We start from the raw sequence: 22,374 nt of genomic DNA, 5'->3' as shown, positions 1-22,374 counted from the left end.
TCGCACAATGAAGCCGAAATCAAGGTTGGATTTCTGTAGTCGCAGAAGTGGGGGGGGGGTGGGGGCACTGCCAATTATTTGCCAATCAGTAGCTCAGGACACTATGTAGTATCGGCCAGGCACATTGTAACAATACAAAGACATTCAATGCCACCTCATCTGCCCAAACCTGGCAGTCAGGGAGAAGAGATGGTGTCAGACTTTACATTTTCGTCGCAGCGGAGGGATGCACATTTATTTTTTTGTGGTGTGTCAATCATCAATCCATTCAAGTCCTTATAAGTCGTTGTGCCATGCTATCTCATCCAGGCGGCACGGCCGAGTCCTGCGACGGGTGGCATGCCCGGTGGTGGAATCGGAGGAGGGACAGGAGGCTGCCCACCAGGTGGCACTGCCGGAGGGGGATACGAAGCTGGTGGCAAACCAATACCTGGAGGAGGGTGGTTGGGTACAGTATGGGTAGGGGGTAGTCTGGGTGGGGGATAGTTGGGATTGTAAGCAGGTGGAGGAGGGGGATAGACTGAAGTAGGAGGAGGAATATTAGGAGGGGGGAATGAAGATGGTGGCGGGGGTGGTGGCACAGAGGGTGGAGGATTGGGTGGATAGACGTGAGGATGATACGCTATATGTGATGGGGGGCCGTAGGCGGGCGGCATGCTCCCATAAGCCGGTACTTCGGTCTTCATCATAGACTGGAGGCTTTGGTAACCCTCCCCAGACATGTAAGAGTTGGTTGTAGACATCCCGGTTATGTAGCTAGAAGGAGGCGGCGGTGGCCGATGTGGCAGAGGCGGCGGCTGATGAACCGCTTGATGAGCCGGTGGAGGGATCTGGAGCTTGGTCAAGTCCGCTGCCTCGGGGACATTGACGGAATCGCCTTCCCCTGGAGCAAGAGATTGTGGCACAGGTTTTCTCTCTATCAGCCAGAAATTAAAAGCCATGAAAAAATTAAAAAATGGTGGGGAGAGGGGAGTCTGGTGTACGGGGAGGGGAGAGGGATAGCTTCCCAAATGTATCACCAGAAGCGTCAAGTGTAGGAAGACCACACTGGACAGAGGTCGAAAGGGCCTGGAAGGATGGATCCAGCGGACAGGAATACAGGGTGTTATGGAGCCCAGACAACAAACCCTAATGTGGACAGGACTTACCTGCAGGTGTGATCATAGGAGGAAGCGGCGGGTGCGAAGCCTCAATTTTAGGTAATTTAGTTAATGGTTCTGTAAAAAACACGGGAGGAGTGAAGACGAAGCTCCGCTCATATGTGATGTAACCGTACGGCGGATCAGGCCACGGCCATCATACAACACACTGACAGATGACGAAGAAACCCACCTTGTACTTTCCCCTCCTCTTTGGGTGATGTCGGCTGAAAGACATTAAAAACTGATCAGAAATGTAAACAGTGAAATATTAGGCAGCATTCACAAAGGCGGCCTGTCACTACAGAAGACCACAATATACTGCCTGCATCCCGCTATAGACCACCTGCTAGTAAGACCCCTACGGACATTAGTTTAGTTTGTAAAGCCGAATAAAGACTTGCGTCCATCAAGTTCGACCTGTAAGTTCTGTAATTGCTAAAGTTGATCCAGAGGAGGGCAAAAACCCCAAATGATTTGGCCAATCTTCACCTGAGGAAAAATTCCCTCCCGACTCTGAAACCAGCAGTCAGAATAAATCCCTGTATCAACCTACTATTTTATTCTATTTTTAAGTATATGCTGAAATCTGCCTGGTATCTAGAAATGCATCCAGTCCCCGCTTGAACTGGTGTAGTGAATCCGACATTACCGTCTCCTCACTCAGTGAATTCCATATTCTCACTGCTCTTACCGTAAAGAACCCCTTCCTATGCTGGTGCTGAAACCTTTTCTCTTCCAGTCTTAGTGAATGCCCTCTTGTTACCGTAATATCCCTCCTTTTAAACAAATCCCGGGCAAGATCTCTATACTGTCCCCTAACATATTTGTACACATTTATTATGTCCCCCCTCAACCTTCTCTTTTCCAGGCTGAATAGTCCTAGTTTTGCCAACCTCTCTGGGTATTGCAGTCCCTCCATTCCCTTTATTAATTTTGTTGTCCTCCTTTGTACCTTTTCAAGCTCATTTATATCCTTTCTATATATTGGGGCCCATAACTGAGCACAGTATTCCAAGTGTGGTCTGACCAGTGCTTTGTACAGTGGAAGAACAATGTTCTCATCCTTTGCAGCTATACCTCTTCTGATACATCCCATTACCCTGTTTGCCCTTACAGCAGCGGCCTGACTTTGGGCACTCCAATTTAGTTTGCTATCAATCAAGATGCCCAAGTCCTTCTCCATCTCTGAATGCCCCAATGATTTCCCATTCAGTGAGTACTGGTGACTTCCATTTTTCCTTCCCATATGTATGACCTTACATTTCTCCTCGTTAAACCTCATTTGCCATTTAATGCTCCACCTACCCAGCTTATCCAAATCCCTCTGTAGGTCTGCACTGTCCTCTTTTGTATTAATTGTTTTACATAACTTTGTGTCATCTGCAAATATTGATATTTTACTATTTATCCCGTTGACTATGTCGTTAATAAAGATATTAAATAACATTGGGCCTAGTACAGACCCCTGTGGTACCCCACTAGTGACGCTTACCCAATCTGAGTATATTCCATTTATAACCACCCTCTGCCTTCTATCCTTTAGCCAGTTAGCTACCCACTTGCAGACATTTTCCCCCAGCCCCATCATTCTCATTTTGTATACCAACCTATTATGTGGCACGCTATCGAACGCTTTTGAGAAGTCGAGATACACGACATCCACTGGTTCCCCCTGATCTACTCGAGAACTAACCAACATCTAACATCTTTAACAGGGATAAATTAATTTTTAACGCTAGCAAAATTGTACCAACTAAAAAGTAACCACTGAGTTTGTCGGCAATCTTCATTTATAATCAGACTTATTTTACAGCATTATGCAAGTTTTCCATTTTTCTCTTGTGTCAGTGTCTCTTCCAGTAATATAGGCTGGATGTGAGGTGGGTGTGTCTCCCCCAGTAATATAGGCTGTACGTGAGGTCTGTGTGTCTCTCCCAATAATATAGGCTGGATGTGAGGTCTGTGTGTCTCTCACAGTAACATAGGCTGGATGTGAGCTCTGTGTCTCTCACAGTAACATAGGCTGGATGTGAGGTCTGTGTGTCTCTCACAGTAATATAGGCTGGATGTGAGGTCTGTGTCTCTCACAGTAACATAGGCTGGATGTGAGCTCTGTGTCTCTCACAGTAACATAGGCTGGATGTGAGGTCTGTGTGTCTCTCACAGTAACATAGGCTGGATGTGAGGTCTATGTGTCTCTCACAGTAACATAGGCTGGATGTGAGGTCTGTGTGTCTCTCACAGTAACATAGGCTGGATGTGAGGTCTGTGTGTCTCTCCCAATAATATAGGCTGGATGTGAGGTCTATGTGTCTCTCACAGTAACATAGGCTGGATGTGAGGTCTGTGTGTCTCTCACAGTAACATAGGCTGGATGTGAGGTCTGTGTGTCTCTCCCAATAATATAGGCTGGATGTGAGGTCTATGTGTCTCTCACAGTAACATAGGCTGGATGTGAGGTCTGTGTCTCTCACAGTAACATAGGCTGGATGTGAGGTCTGTGTGTCTCTCACAGTAACATAGGCTGGATGTGAGGTCTGTGTGTCTCTCACAGTAATATAGGCTGGATGTGAGGTCTGTGTGTCTCACAGTAACATAGCCTGGATGTGAGGTCTGTGTGTCTCTCACAGTAACATAGGCTGGATGTGAGGTCTGTGTGTCTCTCACAGTAACATAGGCTGGATGTGAGGTCTGTGTCTCTCACAGTAACATAGGCTGGATGTGAGGTCTGTGTGTCTCTCACAGTAATATAGGCTGGATGTGAGGTCTGTGTCTCTCACAGTAACATAGGCTGGATGTGAGGTCTGTGTCTCTCACAGTAACATAGGCTGGATGTGAGGTCTGTGTCTCTCACAGTAACATAGGCTGGATGTGAGGTCTGTGTGTCTCTCCCAGTAATATAGGCTGGATGTGCTGTCTGTGTGTCTCTCCCAGTAATATAGGCTGGATGTGAGGTCTGTGTGTCTCCCCCAGTAATATAGGCTGGATGTGAGGTCTGTGTCTCTCCCAGTAATATAGGCTGGATGTGACATCTGTGTCTCTCCCAGTAATATAGGCTGGATATGAGCTGTGTGTGTCTCTCCCAATAATATAGGCTGGATGTGACGTCTGTGTCTCTCCCAATAATATAGGCTGGATGTGAGATCTGTGTGTCTCTCCCAGTAATATAGGCTGGATGTGAGCTCTGTCTCTCTCTCAGTAATATAGAATGGATGAGAGGTCTGTGTCTGTCTCAGTAATATAGGCGGGACGAGAGGACTGTGTCTCTCCCAATAAAAAAAAAAAGAAACCTGTGTGAATATCTACATAGCCTTTAAATAATGAATATTTCCATTAGGCTAGCTCAACAGAGCTGGGGCTGATATCAAATAGGTCTGGCAGTGCTATTTTTTCTGAGAGCACATGGATGCTTGGGCATGTCTAGTGAGGAGGTCAGAGGAGACAGCAGCCAAGCACATTAATGTCAGGATTCCAGTTGTCCTTATACAGTTTGACCACTAGTGGCTGCTATTGTTCACCTTAATAATTGAGCTGCAATCCCACTCCTTACCACTGAAGGCTGCTGTTGTGTTCTGCAATTGCCCTTTACTAAGATGGCAGATGCTGATCCTGTGGGATCCATCTTATTTCCTGTTTGGACCTACTTAAGGCCACATGGACCTCTCACTCATTGCTTGAGTATCGTGTCTAGCTGTTACCTACTTTCCAGTCTCCAAGCTCTTGAACATTCTTACCTAGATTGTTCTCACCTATCTACGGACTGTTTTCTACAACTCCTTTTGCTAACTACAAGAACTTCTACTACCGCTTGCTGTTCCTGCTCAAGCTCCTTTGGCCACTGGTTTCCAGCAGTACTACGCCAGTATCATAACAATTAGATACCTTGCTATCACATTTGCATGGACGGTTTCACACGACAGACTCTCACGGTCCGAGCACCAACAGCGGGTTTCCTGTCCCAAACTCAACAGCCTCATATATGCCCATGTAGCCGTTGAGTTTGAGTCAAGAGATCTGTAGCTGGTCCAATCATCATGGATGGATGTGAGCTCTGTGTCTCTCCCAGTAATATAGGCTGTATGTGAGGTGTGTGTGTGTCTCTCCCAGTAATATAGGCTGTACGTGAGGTGTGTGTGTGTCTCTCCCAGTAATATAGGCTGTATGTGAGGTGTGTGTGTGTCTCTCCCAGTAATATAGGCCGTACGTGAGGTGTGTGTGTGTGTCTCTCCCAGTAATATAGGCCGTACGTGAGGTGTGTGTGTGTGTCTCTCCCAGTAATATAGGCTGTACGTGAGGTGTGTGTGTGTGTCTCTCCCAGTAATATAGGCTGTACGTGAGGTGTGTGTGTGTGTCTCTCCCAGTAATATAGGCTGTACGTGAGGTGTGTGTGTGTCTCTCCCAGTAATATAGGCTGTACGTGAGGTGTGTGTGTGTCTCTCCCAGTAATATAGGCTGTACGTGAGGCGTGTGTGTCTCTCCCAGTAATATAGGCTGTACGTGAGGCGTGTGTGTGTCTCTCCCAGTAATATAGGCTGTACGTGAGGCGTGTGTGTGTCTCTCCCAGTAATATAGGCTGTACGTGAGGCGTGTGTGTGTCTCTCCCAGTAATATAGGCTGTACGTGAGGCGTGTGTGTGTCTCTCCCAGTAATATAGGCTGTACGTGAGGCGTGTGGTGTCTCTCCCAGTAATATAGGCTGTACGTGAGGCGTGTGGTGTCTCTCCCAGTAATATAGGCTGTACGTGAGGCGTGTGGTGTCTCTCCCAGTAATATAGGCTGTACGTGAGGCGTGTGGTGTCTCTCCCAGTAATATAGGCTGTACGTGAGGCGTGTGGTGTCTCTCCCAGTAATATAGGCTGTACGTGAGGCGTGTGGTGTCTCTCCCAGTAATATAGGCTGTACGTGAGGCGTGTGTGTGTCTCTCCCAGTAATATAGGCTGTACGTGAGGCGTGTGGTGTCTCTCCCAGTAATATAGGCTGTACGTGAGGCGTGTGGTGTCTCTCCCAGTAATATAGGCTGTACGTGAGGTGTGTGGTGTCTCTCCCAGTAATATAGGCTGTACGTGAGGGGTGTGTGTGTGTGTGTGTGTGTGTGTGTCTCCCAGTAATATAGGCTGGAGGTGAGCTATGTGTCTTTCCCAGTAATACAGGCTGGAGGTGAGGTCTGTATGTCTCGCTCAGTAATATTGGCTGGATGAAAAGTCTTGGCCTCTCCCAGTAATATAGGCTGGATGTGAGGTCGGTGTGTCTCTCCCAGTAACATAGGCTGGATGTGAGCTCTGTCTCTTTTCCAGTAATATAGTCTGGAAGTCAGATCTGTGTGTATCCACGGTGCTGCAGTCTGCTTTAGCTCAAGTATCAGCACAGCTTCTATCCTGCACTTGCTACTTCCTCCTTTTCTACAGGACTGTACATACTCTCCCTCTCTGCACTGCAGATGAGAACTCACACAATGACAGACACGTGAAACCAGGATTAGTCAAAGACAAAAGGGAAGTTCTCCAAGCTTAAGAAGCTCTTGTGGGGGGCTCTCCTGCCGCTATGCAGATGGTAACATACCAGGGGTCTCTTGGCTTGCTTCGGTGGGCTGGACTGTGGGGAAGGCTTCTTGGTTTGCTGGCCTCCGGCTTGCTGTGGATCTTTTTGCGGCACTGTCTGGGAGTCTATGTTCAGGGATGGCGGCAGAGGCTGTACAGAAGCGATCTGTGCCTGGACTTGTGGGGATTGCTGCTGTGCCCCGTGGTGAGGCATCTGCTGCTTTCCTTGCGAATACAGATCCAAGATCTGATGACAGATGTCTAAGAGAAAAACGGAAATTTCACAATTTGTTGTCCCAAAATTAAAGAAAACGTTGTCTCTCTGACATCGGAACGACTGCTAGAGGATGAAAAAAAAATGCAATTTCACCAGTGTTTTCAGTGGGTTTCGATTTTATAGCGTTCATCGTGCGGTAAAAGTGACCTAGTAATTATTGGATTGGACATCCTACCCGTCTTCCTGTTACCATTACCCAGAGGGATCAGTGTTATTTCTAGAACGGTGCTGCCCCCTAGTGCATATTCACATGTATTGCAGGATGTGTAGGAGTCGGGATTGTGTTACCTGTATAAATCCAATCATGAATGTTGTTGTTTTTTCTTTATAAAAGGTGATGATTATATTCTGACATTTAGTGAAGCGTTTGCCCTTATTTTCTACATTACAGTGTCATATAGCAACTTTTTCTCATGTTATCACCCCTCTTAACAAACATAGGCTACCTGCACTCTGATTTATGTATATTTCTCCCTATTTCAGATTATTGCTTCAAATGTTCAAGAAAAGGGGGATGGGGGAGGCAGAAGCTTTTACTCTCCCTCCCGGGGTCCAACTCTGCTGGTCATCGCTGAACCAGTCTTTATTGATCAGTTGCAGTGGTGACAGCACAACATCAAAGCTGCAGCCAATAAGACAGACAGCATGGGCTGCCGAGTCCAGTGATTGGTTGCAGTGCTGCAGACATGACATCACCACTGCAACCGATCAATGAAGACCATCATAGTGATGAGAAGCAGTGCAGGGCCCCGGTAAGGTGAGCTGAGCAAAAGTTTTATTTGTTACTTTATTTTCTTCATTGTCTGAAGGAGGCCAATTTCCAAAAAGGGGACAACCCCTTTAAGGAATTTTGGAACCACAGGGGCGAGTGGAAGGCGGTGATCATATTATTCCTGTGATCATATTATTGAGGACAGGACTGCATGGAGTCAGGGCAGTGTCTTTGTGGGAGGAGCACAACCCTTCCCCCCCAGCAGCACAGAGTATTTTATGAACAATAAGTGCTGGTCCTCATGCCATTATTTCAGCAACAGCAGCGGTGGAGATGTACCTGTGGCGATATGTAAGTAGATGTAGACGCAGCACTTACCTTCCAGTACATCGACAGGTACGTCCTGCACAAACTGCTCCCACCACCGCCGGTACATGGGCTTGGACGTCCATTCCTGGATTTCAAACTTGCACAGTCGTCCGGCGAGATACATGACAGCGACTGCGATAATCTCCGGCTCCCACTGCAAGGACAGCGTGGTGCAGAGGCTGCAGACAGAGCACAGGGTTAGGGGCGAGGCCGGCGCCGCCTGCGGCCCAGGGCAAGGGGCGAAGCCGGCGCCGCCTGCGGCCCAGGGCAAGGGGCGAAGCCGGCGCCGCCTGCGGCCCAGGGCAAGGGGCGAGGCTGGCGCCGCCTGCGGCCCGGCGCAAGGCCGACGCCGCCTGCGGCCCGGCGCAAGGGGCGAGGCCGGCGCCGCCTGCGGCCCGGCGCAAGGGGCGAGGCCGGCGCCGCCTGCGGCCCAGGGCAAGGGGCGAGGCCGGCGCCGCCTGCGGCCCAGGGCAAGGGGTGAGATTAACACTTGCATTGCCACTACCTGTCATTGACAAAAGTCCACGCCATCTGTACCAGCTTCTGGATTTTATTCTTGTCTCCTGAACAAAATATATAAAAAAAAACCATAAGATGTAGAGAGACTGACACAGCAGTTACCAGTCCCCTCATCCTTCAACACTTTCTCTACAAGATCTTGGATTCTCATTCTTTATAAAGTGAGAAAAATGGGGGACAAAATGCCGACGGTCTAGTACAGGGATCAATTACCTCCAGCTATTGTAAAACTACAACTCCCAGCATTCTCAGGCAGTCATTCTGGGAGTTGCAGCTTGACAACTGCTGGCGGCCAGTGCATGCTGACCCCTGGTGGTATGCGGCAGTACATACAGTAGGGGCAAATTATTCCCTACACCCTGCATGACTATAAAATGTAAATATGTCATATGGACACGAGCTGTGTTACACAGCCAGCATCTGTCTGCGACAGCAGCAATCACAGCGAGCGTCCATTGTGACATAACACCATTAGTGACCGCGGCATCTAAACCGTTAGAGAAAGGCGGATCGTGGTATCTGAAAGCCCATAAAGAGCCCTTTGTCTGCCATCTTGGTACTCCTATGAAGCCCTGCCACAGCAAAAGGAGATAACAACACTTCCAATATACTGCAGTAAGGAGTATAGTACCTGCAATCATACAACTGCAGGTACAAGTCTCCTAATGGGACTTTTAAAATATATAAAAAAAAGTCAAAATATAAAGCATTAAATCTTTAATCTAAATACTCCCCTCCTTTAAAAAAAATATAAAAAAGGTACGGGTCCCTAAATATGGTGACACAATTTTTTTTTTTTTTATTTCTTCTGTAAATTTTTGTTTTAATGAACGGTGGTGTTTTCGCCACAGGCTGAGTGCAAGGTATACTCCATACTAGTTTTCTAGGCTACCGGCCACCACTGCAATTTAGCAGCGTTGGCCGAGAATGCACAACGCTTGCAAGGTCTTTTTAAATAATTGCCATCTCTGTACTCCTATGGCGCTCGGCCTGTGAAGAGATCGTCATTTTTGTTATATACTACAATACTAAGAAGTTTCAGTATATATAAAATAAAAATAAAACAATTAAAATAATAAAACATATATAAGTAAATATAAATGTTTTATTATAATAAAGTATAAGTGAAAAAGGGGGATTGAATAACTTCCATTTTTCCCATCCAAAAATAATTAAAAAATAAATAAATAAGCAAACAATAAACATTTGGTATTGCCGGCTCCATAAAAGTCTGAGCTATGAAATTATAAAATTAATTAACTCATATGATAAATGCTGCTAAAAAAATAAAAATAAAATTAAACTAGAAAAATCCTCGGGTCGCCTCCATCTCCGTTACCTTTTAACTGTTTGGCGTATCGTAGTAGAAACTGGTAGGGATGCTCCACTTGTAGGTCAAATTTAATAGTTTGCAGAAGAATCCTCTCTAGGACCATAACTTCTTCCTAAATATAAAAAAAAGAGTAATTCAGAGGTCGACATTTCTATTTTTTTTCTGCATTTTCTACTGCAATGTCCGCAGTCCCCAGAGATCGTCCATGCAAGGAAGAAAGGAGCGCCGTTATCTTCTTCTACAAAGTTAAAATTTCCACTCAGTTCAATATGTTTCTGGCAGCTGAAGACACCTACAACATCTCTGCGAGGATTGCCGCTTTTTTTTTTCTTAATTCATATATTCTGGGATAAAAAAAAAAATACATTTTTGCAATTGGGTTTCAATAACAATGTTGCATCGTTTGGCTTTCACAATGCTGGCTGCAGAACGTGCTAACTGAGAATCTATCAGTGAGCTCGATCTGACGGTAATGTGTAACACTTATCTGTCTTTTAAGGAGCTTATCTCAGCTGATTTATGACTACATCAACGTTCAGCTCAACTTTCATGTGGTCTCTGATGATAAATCAGCACAGAAAAGCTCAAAATAGACAGAAAAAAAAAATAAAGCTAATTACACAATCCCAAGTGAAAATGAGCTCACTGATTAATTTACAGTCTTCTCATTTTGAAGCCAGCAAAAGACATAGGACATATCAAGAAGTCTATCTATTATTTGGATGTGAGATCTGAAAAAAAATGACTGAACAAGCGAAACTTCATAACTTTCGAAAACACCCAAACAAATGAATGGAGACATCTGATAATGTGACTTCACGGGTGCAAGGTCACCCCGACGCTTTAAGGATTGTTGGGGCTGAGAGAATGATCCCACGTTCAGGAGGTCATGGCATTGACAAGAGTTGTGGTCTACATCCGATGCCTCTCAGGTCATGCTGGGAGTTGTACTTTCACAAGGACCAAAAGAAGAAAAAAAACAATACTTTACAGATTTTTAATACTCTGAAAACAAATGAAATCACATAATTATATTACATTTTTATATATATATATATATATATATATATATATATATATATATATATATATATATATATATATATATATATATATATATACAGTACAGACCAAAAGTTTGGACACACCTTCTCATTTAAAGATTTTTCTGTATTTTCATGACTATGAAAATTGTACATTCGCACTGAAGGCATCAAAACTATGAATTACCACATGTGGAATTATATACTTAACAAAAAAGTGTGAAACAACAGAAAATATGTCTTATATTCTAGGTTCTTCAAAGTAGCCACCTTTTGCTTTGATGACTGCTTTGCACACTCTTGGCGTTCTCTTGATGAGCTTCAAGAGGTAGTCACCGGAAATGGTTTTCACTTCACAGGTGTGCCCTGTCAGGTTTAACAAGTGGGATTTCTTGCCTTATAAATGGGGTTGGGACCATCAGTTGTGTTGTGCAGAAGTCTGGTGGATACACAGCTGATAGTCCTACTGAATAGACTGTTAGAATTTGTATTATGGCAAGAAAAAAGCAGCTAAGTAAAGAAAAACGAGTGGCCATCATTACTTTAAGAACTGAAGGTCAGTCAGTCCGAAAAATTCTGCAAACTTTGAAAGTGTCCCCAAGTGCTGTTGCAAAAACCATCAAGCGCTACAAAGAAACTGGCTCACATGAGGACCGCCCCAGGAAAGGAAGACCAAGAGTCACCTCTGCTTCTGAGGATAAGTTTATCCGAGTCACCAGCCTCAGAAATCGCAGGTTAACAGCAGCTCAGATTAGAGACCAGGTCAATGCCACACAGAGTTCTAGCAGCAGACACATCTCTTCAACAACTGTTAAGAGGAGACTTTGTGCAGCAGGCCTTCATGGTAAAATAGCTGCTAGGAAACCACGGCTAAGGACAGGCAACAAGCAGAAGAGACTTGTTTGGGCTAAAGAACACAAGGAATGGACATTAGACCAGTGGAAATCTGTGCTTTGGTCTGATGAGTCCAAATTTGAGATCTTTGGTTCCAACCACCGTGTCTTTGTGCGACGCAGAAAAGGTGAACGGATGGACTCTACATGCCTGGTTCCCACCGTGAAGCATGGAGGAGGAGGTGTGATGGTGTGGGGGTGCTTTGCTGGTGACACTGTTGGGGATTTATTCAAAATTGAAGGCATACTGAACCAGCATGGCTACCACAGCATCTTGCAGCGGCATGCTATTCCATCCGGTTTGCGTTTAGTTGGACCATCATTTATTTTTCAACAGGACAATGACCCCAAACACACCCTGTGTAAGGGCTATTGGACCAAGAATGAGAGTGATGGGGTGCTACGCCAGATGACCTGGCCTCCACAGTCACCAGACCTGAACCATATCGAGATGGTTTGGGGTGAGCTGGACCGCAGAGTGAAGACAAAAGGGCCAACAAGTGCTAAGCATCTCTGGGAACTCCTTCAAGATTGTTGGAAGACCATTTCCGGTGACTACCTCTTGAAGCTCATCAAGAGAATGCCAAGAGTGTGCGAAGCAGTCATCAAAGCAAAAGGTGGCTACTTTGAAGAACCTAGAATATAAGACATATTTTCAGTAGTTTCACACTTTTTTGTTAAGTATATAATTCCACATGTGTTAATCCATAGTTTTGATGCCTTCAGTGTGAATGTACAATTTTCATAGTTATGAAAATACAGAAAAATCTTTAAATGAGAAGGTGTGTCCAAACTTTTGGTCTGTACTGTGTATATATATATATATATATATATATATATATATATATATATATATATATATATATATATATTATAAAATTTTGCAGTCCGGAGGTGCCAAGTTTAGGGATGAGGGACTTACATCTAGTATTTCATGGAAAAGTAGCCGGGAGCGTGACTTCCCCTATGCTCCAGGAAGTGAGGTATGGGGTTCAATTGATGAACACAGATGTTCCACCGGCCACAAAGAGCTCAATACGTTATTTTTGGAGTAAACCATTCACACCCACATCACAAGCGCATATTAGTAGGCGCATGATATACATTAACTCCTCGTCTCCTTATCTACTGGTAGCTACAGAGACCCATAATAGCCCCACATCCCATGGGAAACAGTTTATAATTAAATATGGTGTATATCCCAACTAAGATCAGATCTACCATGACAGGAAACATATTAGGTGATATAATATAGATATCAAATTCTTATACACTTCGCCAGATCATATATTTTATCATAGTGATGGAGAAACCTATATGAAAAGTTATAGGAGAAACTTAAGAGGTTTCACACGTTTGCCAGTTTTGATCAAATCAGGGAGTCGATCGATCGGAGACAAGAGAAACACAACCAATTGTGTCTGTGTCCCAGACTAGTCTGCCCTCAGATGCCTGGTCACAAGTTTTTATTACAAACCACAAAGATAAGAAAAGTGGGAATGGCTTACATTACGTCACCTAAAAATGAAGAGAAGTTGGGAAAAACAAAGTCGTAAATTATGTATTCTGGTAAATTCCTTAGAGACTGGTTATATCATATCTAGTTTTACTATACTTTCACAAACAAAGGAAAGCTTCGCACAGGGACAGATCTATATTAAATACAACGAAATAACACATAAAGCTAATATTAAAATACAAAATTATCAATTAGATATATGTATATTTAATTGTCTAAAATAATAATCAAAGCAAAGTATAAATATTTACCATAACAATAGTATTCCAAAATTCACTCGGTATCCAATAAACCACATTCATAAGACTCAGAGTATGGAATAAAGATTATACTAATAATCAGTCCGAATGGCCAATCATCAACGTTAATGTATATTGTGGTGGCCGGTGGAGCTTGTGATGTGGATGTGAATGGTTTTCTCCAAAAAGAACGTATTGAGCTCTTTGCGGCCGGTGGAACGTCTGTGTGTGTACACTCCCCCATTGAACCTCATACGTCATTTACGGGAGAGATGGGGAAGTGACGTTCCACCTGGGAACCGTAAGGACACCGCATCCGGGATCAAGGACAAGTGATCTCTCATCCCCATTACTACATATGGAGGACAGACAGGCTCCCATCTGCACATAATATAGCTGTCCTGCGGCCACATATATTTTAGGGTGCCAACCTCCGTCGTAAGGCAGGGAGTCATGAAAGTTTTTTTAGGGTTATTGAGCTTTTTTAGTGCTGCCTACTTTTCCTTGAAATATTATACATATAACCCTCATCCCTAAACTTGGCACCTTTGGACTGAAAAATTATATATATATGTAATTTTGTTTGGTTTCAGAGTATATATTTTTAAGAATATCTACTAAAATATTGTTTTTAAGGGTTTTTTTTTTTTGCTTAAGTCCTGGATGTTGTAGTTTCACAACAGCTGTAGTCCCCAGTGCTAAAGTTACTGTATGTAACGGGCTCAAATCCCACCAAGGACAACATCTGCAAGGAGTTTGTATGGGTTTCCTCCGGGTTCTCCGGTTTCCTTCCACACTCCAAAGACATCCTGATAGGGAATGTAGATTGTGAGCCCCAATGGGGACAGCGGCGATATTGTCTGTGAAGCACTTTGGAATTAATGGCGCTATATAAGCGAGTAAAATAAAAAGGATATTTGATATCCACCAATCCAGGAGTGGCCATCGCTGACTGCACCAGGTCGGCTCAGGATCCTACTAACCCGATTCCTCACCTTCGGATCATCCCCGAACTGTCCGAACTGCACGTCATTTAACAAGCTGCGGGCCGTCTTTATGATGTCCTTACACTTCTTAGGAGTTTCTTCCACCTTGCCAGCAAGAAAGAGACAGCAGGCGCCCGTCACCTGAAAGAAAGAACTCAGGGGTCATCTCAGGATAAGAGCGCAGGATCAGAGGCCGCAGATGGGAACAGGGAACTTACGTATCTGGCAAACTGCTTGAATGAATGAAACATATAGAACCTATGGAAATAAATAATGCCGGTGGCGAGAGTGTCGTAATGTCTGACGGAAGGGTTAAGGAAACAGAAAATATCACAGAAATCAGTCACATTTACGGAGAATGTGTCCCGTGTGGTGCAGTATATAGAGGGTGCGTCCCGTGCGGTGCAGTATATAGAGGATGTGTCCTGTGCGGTGCAGTATATAGAGGATGCGTCCCGTGCGGTGCAGTATATAGAGGATGCGTCCCGTGCGGTGCAGTATATAGAGGATGTGTCCCGTGCGGTGCAGTATATAGAGGATGTGTCCCGTGCGGTGCAGTATATAGAGGGTGTGTCCCGTGCGGTGCAGTATATAGAGGGTGTGTCCCGTGTGGTGCAGTATATAGAGGGTGTGTCCCGTGTGGTGCAGTATATAGAGGGTGTGTCCCGTGTGGTGTAGTATATAGAGGGTGTGTCCCGTGTGGTGCAGTATATAGAGGGTGTGTCCCGTGTGGTGCAGTATATAGAGGGAGTGTCCCGTGCGGTGCAGTATATAGAGGATGCGTCCCGTGCGGTGCAGTATATAGAGGATGCGTCCCGTGCGGTGCAGTATATAGAGGATGCGTCCCGTGCGGTGCAGTATATAGAGGATGCGTCCCGTGCGGTGCAGTATATAGAGGATGCGTCCCGTGCGGTGCAGTATATAGAGGATGTGTCCCGTGCGGTGCAGTATATAGAGGGTGTGTCCCGTGCGGTGCAGTATATAGAGGGTGTGTCCCGTGTGGTGTAGTATATAGAGGGAGTGTCCCGTGTGGTGCAGTATATAGAGGGAGTGTCCCGTGTGGTGCAGTATATAGAGGGAGTGTCCCGTGTGGTGCAGTATATAGAGGGAGTGTCCCGTGTGGTGCAGTATATAGAGGGAGTGTCCCGTGTGGTGCAGTATATAGAGGGAGTGTCCCGTGTGGTGCAGTATATAGAGGGAGTGTCCCGTGTGGTGCAGTATATAGAGGGAGTGTCCCGTGTGGTGCAGTATATAGAGGGAGTGTCCCGTGTGGTGCAGTATATAGAGGGAGTGTCCCGTGTGGTGCAGTATATAGAGGGAGTGTCCCGTGTGGTGCAGTATATAGAGGATGTGTCCCGTGTGGTGCAGTATATAGAGGATGTGTCCCGTGTGGTGCAGTATATAGAGGGAGTGTCCCGTGTGGTGTAGTATATAGAGGGAGTGTCCCGTGTGGTGTAGTATATAGAGGATGTGTCCAGTGTGGTGCAGTATATAGAGGGAGTGTCCCGTGTGGTGTAGTATATAGAGGATGCGTCCTGTGTGGTATATACACCTTTTTTTGCTTCTTTAGATTATAAACATAAGGATACAGTCCGAGTCTTGTGCCAACATCAAATATGAACCTGGCTCCCTCCCGTCGGTATCGGGCCTCGGTGGCGGGGTCCAGGCCTTCCTGCTGAGAGGGGGTGTGAGCCAGGTCCTTCTTGTCCCAATACCAACATGGTTTGGAGTGGTCCAGGGCACCAGAGGCCACCGAGGGACTTGAGTTTTCCTTGTTTTCCTTCATTGATTCTTGCAAACATCCAAACCACCTGCAGAGAACATAAACACAAAGCTGTGATAGAGCAGTCACACTATTACTAAGATATGAAGCAGCGCACACACACACACACACACACACACACACACACACACACACATCTGGTTTATTAGCAAAAGGTAAGAACTTTCTTCTGTTTCCAATAAACCAACGAAATAAGAACAATGTAAATCGCTGAACAACAAATTTAACAGGAGGTTTCTTCCCTGCGGTCTCAGACTCTAACTTTCTATGTGCTATGTTTCGATACCACACCACCAGAGGCGGGGGCGCGCGGCGGAGAGGGCCACCAGAGGCGGGGGCGCGCGGCGGAGAGGGCCACCAGAGGCGGGGGCGCGCGGCGGAGAGGGCCACCAGAGGCGGGGGCGCGCGGCGGAGAGGGCCACCAGAGGCGGGGGCGCGCGGCGGAGAGGGCCACCAGAGGCGGGGGCGCGCGGCGGAGAGGGCCACCAGAGGCGGGGGCGCGCGGCGGAGAGGGCCACCAGAGGCGGGGGCGCGCGGCGGAGAGGGCCACCAGAGGCGGGGGCGCGCGGCGGAGAGGGCCACCAGAGGCGGGGGCGCGCGGCGGAGAGGGCCACCAGAGGCGGGGGCGCGCGGCGGAGAGGGCCACCAGAGGCGGGGGCGCGCGGCGGAGAGGGCCACCAGAGGCGGGGGCGCGCGGCGGAGAGGGCCACCAGAGGCGGGGGCGCGCGGCGGAGAGGGCCACCAGAGGCGGGGGCGCGCGGCGGAGAGGGCCACCAGAGGCGGGGGCGCGCGGCGGAGAGGGCCACCAGAGGCGGGGGCGCGCGGCGGAGAGGGCCACCAGAGGCGGGGGCGCGCGGCGGAGAGGGCCACCAGAGGCGGGGGCGCGCGGCGGAGAGGGCCACCAGAGGCGGGGGCGCGCGGCGGAGAGGGCCACCAGAGGCGGGGGCGCGCGGCGGAGAGGGCCACCAGAGGCGGGGGCGCGCGGCGGAGAGGGCCACCAGAGGCGGGGGCGCGCGGCGGAGAGGGCCACCAGAGGCGGGGGCGCGCGGCGGAGAGGGCCACCAGAGGCGGGGGCGCGCGGCGGAGAGGGCCACCAGAGACGGGGGCGCGCGGCGGAGAGGGCCACCAGAGACGGGGGCGCGCGGCGGAGAGGGCCACCAGAGACGGGGGCGCGCGGCGGAGAGGGCCACCAGAGACGGGGGCGCGCGGCGGAGATGGGAAGGACCACCAGAGACGGGGGCGCGCGGCGGAGAGGGGAAGGACCACCAGAGACGGGGGCGCGCGGCGGAGAGGGGAAGGACCACCAGAGACGGGGGCGCGCGGCGGAGAGGGGAAGGACCACCAGAGACGGGGGCGCGCGGCGGAGAGGGGAAGGACCACCAGAGACGGGGGCGCGCGGCGGAGAGGGGAAGGACCACCAGAGACGGGGGCGCGCGGCGGAGAGGGGAAGGACCACCAGAGACGGGGGCGCGCGGCGGAGAGGGGAAGGACCACCAGAGACGGGGGCGCGCGGCGGAGAGGGGAAGGACCACCAGAGACGGGGGCGCGCGGCGGAGAGGGGAAGGACCACCAGAGACGGGGGCGCGCGGCGGAGAGGGGAAGGACCACCAGAGACGGGGGCGCGCGGCGGAGAGGGGAAGGACCACCAGAGACGGGGGCGCGCGGCGGAGAGGGGAAGGACCACCAGAGACGGGGGCGCGCGGCGGAGAGGGGAAGGACCACCAGAGACGGGGGCGCGCGGCGGAGAGGGGAAGGACCACCAGAGACGGGGGCGCGCGGCGGAGAGGGGAAGGACCACCAGAGACGGGGGCGCGCGGCGGAGAGGGGAAGGACCACCAGAGACGGGGGCGCGCGGCGGAGAGGGGAAGGACCACCAGAGACGGGGGCGCGCGGCGGAGAGGGGAAGGACCACCAGAGACGGGGGCGCGCGGCGGAGAGGGGAAGGACCACCAGAGACGGGGGCGCGCGGCGGAGAGGGGAAGGACCACCAGAGACGGGGGCGCGCGGCGGAGAGGGGAAGGACCACCAGAGACGGGGGCGCGCGGCGGAGAGGGGAAGGACCACCAGAGACGGGGGCGCGCGGCGGAGAGGGGAAGGACCACCAGAGACGGGGGCGCGCGGCGGAGAGGGGAAGGACCACCAGAGACGGGGGCGCGCGGCGGAGAGGGGAAGGACCACCAGAGACGGGGGCGCGCGGCGGAGAGGGGAAGGACCACCAGAGACGGGGGCGCGCGGCGGAGAGGGGAAGGACCACCAGAGACGGGGGCGCGCGGCGGAGAGGGGAAGGACCACCAGAGACGGGGGCGCGCGGCGGAGAGGGGAAGGACCACCAGAGACGGGGGCGCGCGGCGGAGAGGGGAAGGACCACCAGAGACGGGGGCGCGCGGCGGAGAGGGGAAGGACCACCAGAGACGGGGGCACGCGGCGGAGAGGGGAAGGACCACCAGAGACGGGGGCACGCGGCGGAGAGGGGAAGGACCACCAGAGACGGGGGCACGCGGCGGAGAGGGGAAGGACCACCAGAGACGGGGGCACGCGGCGGAGAGGGGAAGGACCACCAGAGACGGGGGCACGCGGCGGAGAGGGGAAGGACCACCAGAGACGGGGGCACGCGGCGGAGAGGGGAAGGACCACCAGAGACTTGTAGTTCCACAGGGCGTGCCTTACCTCTACCCCGTAGCCAGATAGAAGTGAAATCAGGAGATTTTGGAGAAGGGACAGGATGAATGGAGCTGGGTACAGTCAGGAGCGGAGGGAGTTGGGCCATCATGGCTCAGAGTTGACCAGGGCAGCCATGACTACAGCTGATAACGATACCAGGCCGTATAACGACACACACTCACCCGCAGCCCACGGCTCCTTGGACTAAACGGCTTCCGTAGGATAAACTACCAGCACAGCACTACAGCGGCAGCCATCTTGGATTCGAATGTGCGACGTGATGTCATCACAAGTGGGCACGCCCCTACTGTAATGTCTAAAAAGGACACGGACCGGTACGAACCAATCAGGACGAAAGACGTCAGAGTAAGGGGCTGGTTTAGCGACGTTGCACTAACAACCAAACGTGACAGATGTAGTATGTTGGGCTCTGTAAGGTGTGAGTGACGGGCGGGTGATGTAACCAATCACAGGCTTCATTGGCCTCCCGCTGTCCAATCGCTGCAGAGTGATGCTGGGCGCTGTCGGGGTGATGTTTGGTTGTGCTGGGTTCCTCTCTCACCATCTCTCCGGCTTTCTGCGGCTGATTCTCCCCAGCCGGTGACGGGCACAGGCCGCTGTGTGACGGAGGGACGCGGGAGGTGAGTGCTGGCTGCTCTCCCGCCCGCCCTGGACACACTGCACGTCCTGCGCACTGCGGAATAGACCCAGGAGCTAGCACTCAGCTCGGTGCACAGGACCCTGGCTCAGGAGCGCCCCCTGCTGTGCTCATGGTGTTTCGCTGTCCCCTGCCCATTCATTTCTATGGCAGGTGACATCAGTGGCTGGGGGGTGTATGGCGGCGCCTGGGGTTTGCGGCTAATTACTGGTGGACTCTAGGGGCGCGGGGTATGTGGCCCCTGTAACTCCTGACTCGTCACATCGGGTGGACCCTCAAGTTGCAGACATTGCTCTAGGCCAGTGCTCCCCACCCTGAGGCTCTTCAGTGGCTGGGAAACTACAACTCCCAGCATGCCCAGCTTGTGCTAGAGCAGAAGAATGTCAAGGGCATGCTGGGAGGTGTAGTTCCCCAACTTCTGGTTAATAACTACTTGTATAAAGCCGGAGGGTGTCAGGGCATGCTGGGAGTGATAGTCTTCCATCAGTTGAAGAGCCACTGGTTGGACACCACAGGTTTAAAGCTGAAGACCTGCTGGGAGTTGTAGTTCCCCAGCCGTTGGAGACAACTGGTCTAGAGCCAACGGCTGTTAGTGCTTGCTGGGGCTTGTAGTTTTTCAACACTTGGACAGCCACTGGTTGCCACACTTGTCTCTAGCCTATGGTTCTTTGAGCATGCTGGCATTTGTAGTCCCCCACACACAGGAGAATCTCAGGTTGTAGCCCCCCCTGCTCTGCACATTAGCTCAATTCTTATATGCTATGATGTCGCCTTATAAATAAAGCTGGATGATGAGGTCGCTGTATGGGCAGATTGCTGTCAGGGCATGCTGGGAGTTGTGGTCTACTGGATAACAGTGGGGTCAGAGGTTGGTACCGCTGCTATCAGTCATTACATAACACCGTGCTGCAGGCAGCCTGGACCTGTGTGTGACCATAGAGGATCGGTCAGATCGTCCGACACACCTGATCTCTGTGAACTAACCATTTCCAATCAGCTTTTTTTTTTCTAGGACTTCGTGCTATGGAAATCCTGTTATTCCTCCTGGAAATGTATTATTGACAGCTGATTGTTACCAGTTGGGGGTGCGGGCCCCCCACAGCTTTACGTTGTCCAGTCAGTTACTTCCGCCTCTACTTTTACAAGTTAAGGGGCATCGCTCAATGATCAATTTTAATTTCCAGGAGGAATAACAGAGGGACAGTACAATATATGATGGTTATTTGCATAAGTATTTCCTAAAGAGAGGTGAGGGAAGGGTCCTCTATATAGGGGTATTGAGCTTTGGCTGACAAATAACCCCTGACAATAAGTTATATGGGTGTTATATAGACAGTACGAGACGTTATCCATCTTACTAACCTCCCCACTTATTGGCTTTTATAGGCTTTGTTTCCTTGCACAATGCTGGCTGCAGAATGAGTTAACTGAGAGTCTGCCAGTGAGCTTGCACTTGTCTGTGACTTCTAGATCTGTCTTTGTCTGAGCTCCTCTCGGGTGATTTTTGACCAGGTCAAGCTTCACCTTTCCTTTGATGTTGTCTTTGGTCATAAATCAGCTGAGAGGAGCTCAGAAAAAGTCAGATAAGCGTTATTACCAACTCCTCATAGGAACCATGTCACTGACTGATTCTCAGTTAACTCGTAAAGACCAAATGGTGCAAAACTTTATATGAAACCCAGTTATTTTTACCCTAAAATAAGTGTTTTAGGTTAAGAATAAATCCATTTGCCTCCGTAGGTGTCTATATGTTATAAAGTCAGTTTTGGGAGGAGAGACCAACTTTCGGCTCATAGTAGGATAACATTACTCAGAAGTCTATGAAATGGGGAGAGAGAGAGGCAGAGACGCACAGAGAAGGTGCTGCACTGCTGTCTGTCTGACTGGCACAAAGGATGGCGCTGCTCCTGGTTGCACAGATTAATGGGGGTCCTGGCAGTGGGACCCACACCACAATCTAACCTTATCCTATGGATAGATGAATACCCTTTTCACAGCTTATAAGTATGGAGGCTTCATGGGAACAAAAATATGCAAATGTGCTTTTGCCAGAATGGAAGAGAACATGATGGCGCCACCTAGTGGAGGGATCTACACTGTAGTCGACGTCTGACCTGTTAATAAGCCTCTGCAGCATGACTGGGATATTAGTCAAGCCAAAAACTTTGTTAAAGGGATATTCTCAGAATTGGAAGTGCATTGAATACTGATCACTGGGGGTCCGCCATCTGTCTGGAGAAGTAGTAGGGGGGGCCCTGCGTCACCCGTAGAAAGTAATGTGACAACTGATCCCCTTTTTTGTGCTGCGATCGCTCGTGATATTTAAATAATCCCTTTCTCCTGTTACCATGGCGCCAGTGACAAAATAATTATGCTTTTCCAGGCTGAGAGGATACTGGATTCTTTTACTAGTAGTGTTTTTTTTTTCCCTTTTACATGATGATTTTTGCATTTCCAGAACAGACGCAGATTCTCCAGACTCCCCCTTTTATCGAGGCTCGTTGTCCCCCCCCAGTGCCGCAGTTACACAATATTTTCCTTTTTCTCACTGCCGTTCAGATGCTTGTAGTTTGTTGAGCTTGTGCTAGTGGTGTGCATGTAGCCTAAAAAGACAGAGCTGCAGTGTAAAGCATAGGGGTTCTTTATAATACTTGTAAGGCTCAATATCAAATCTACACATTGGATAAAAGCCGGTGATGACAGT

General features: G+C 49.3%; 2 protein-coding genes across 5 annotated transcripts in view; one reads left to right on the top strand and one right to left on the bottom strand.

The window, feature by feature from the left end:
* Window positions 1-47: 47 nt before the first annotated feature.
* On the bottom strand, window positions 48-19,321 carry CCNK (cyclin K). Of its 3 annotated transcripts, none has more exons than XM_073638531.1 (11): window positions 19,195-19,321; window positions 16,158-16,379; window positions 14,787-14,868; window positions 14,566-14,709; window positions 9,895-10,000; window positions 8,542-8,599; window positions 8,046-8,215; window positions 6,701-6,939; window positions 1,333-1,366; window positions 1,149-1,217; window positions 48-916 (listed from the first exon to the last, which is right to left on the bottom strand). In XM_073638531.1, exons 2-11 carry the CDS (start codon window positions 16,352-16,354, stop codon window positions 297-299), a joined length of 1,719 nt encoding a protein of 572 aa, XP_073494632.1. In that variant the 5' UTR covers window positions 16,355-16,379; window positions 19,195-19,321; the 3' UTR covers window positions 48-296. The 3 variants fall into 3 exon arrangements, with proteins under 3 accessions (XP_073494632.1, XP_073494634.1, XP_073494633.1); XM_073638533.1 differs by having other exon boundaries at window positions 48-883; XM_073638532.1 differs by having other exon boundaries at window positions 14,578-14,709.
* Window positions 19,322-19,489: 168 nt separating this feature from the next.
* The window catches only part of SETD3 (SET domain containing 3, actin N3(tau)-histidine methyltransferase), a 34,229-nt gene continuing 31,344 nt past the window's right edge, over window positions 19,490-22,374 (top strand). The window contains exon 1 of one of the 2 annotated variants that reach the window (XM_073638530.1): window positions 19,490-19,653. The gene's annotated coding sequence lies outside the window, so the exon portion shown is untranslated. The remainder of the gene's footprint in view (window positions 19,654-22,374) is intronic. The other variant, XM_073638528.1, reaches the window with a different exon arrangement.

Source organism: Phyllobates terribilis, unplaced genomic scaffold (assembly GCF_046119375.1).
Source record: "Phyllobates terribilis strain yellow unplaced genomic scaffold, ASM4611937v1 Scaffold_7__3_contigs__length_470593459, whole genome shotgun sequence".
NCBI lineage: Eukaryota > Metazoa > Chordata > Amphibia > Anura > Dendrobatidae > Phyllobates > Phyllobates terribilis.
Note: the sequence above shows the minus strand (reverse complement) of the source record. Positions and strands in the feature narration are given on the sequence as shown.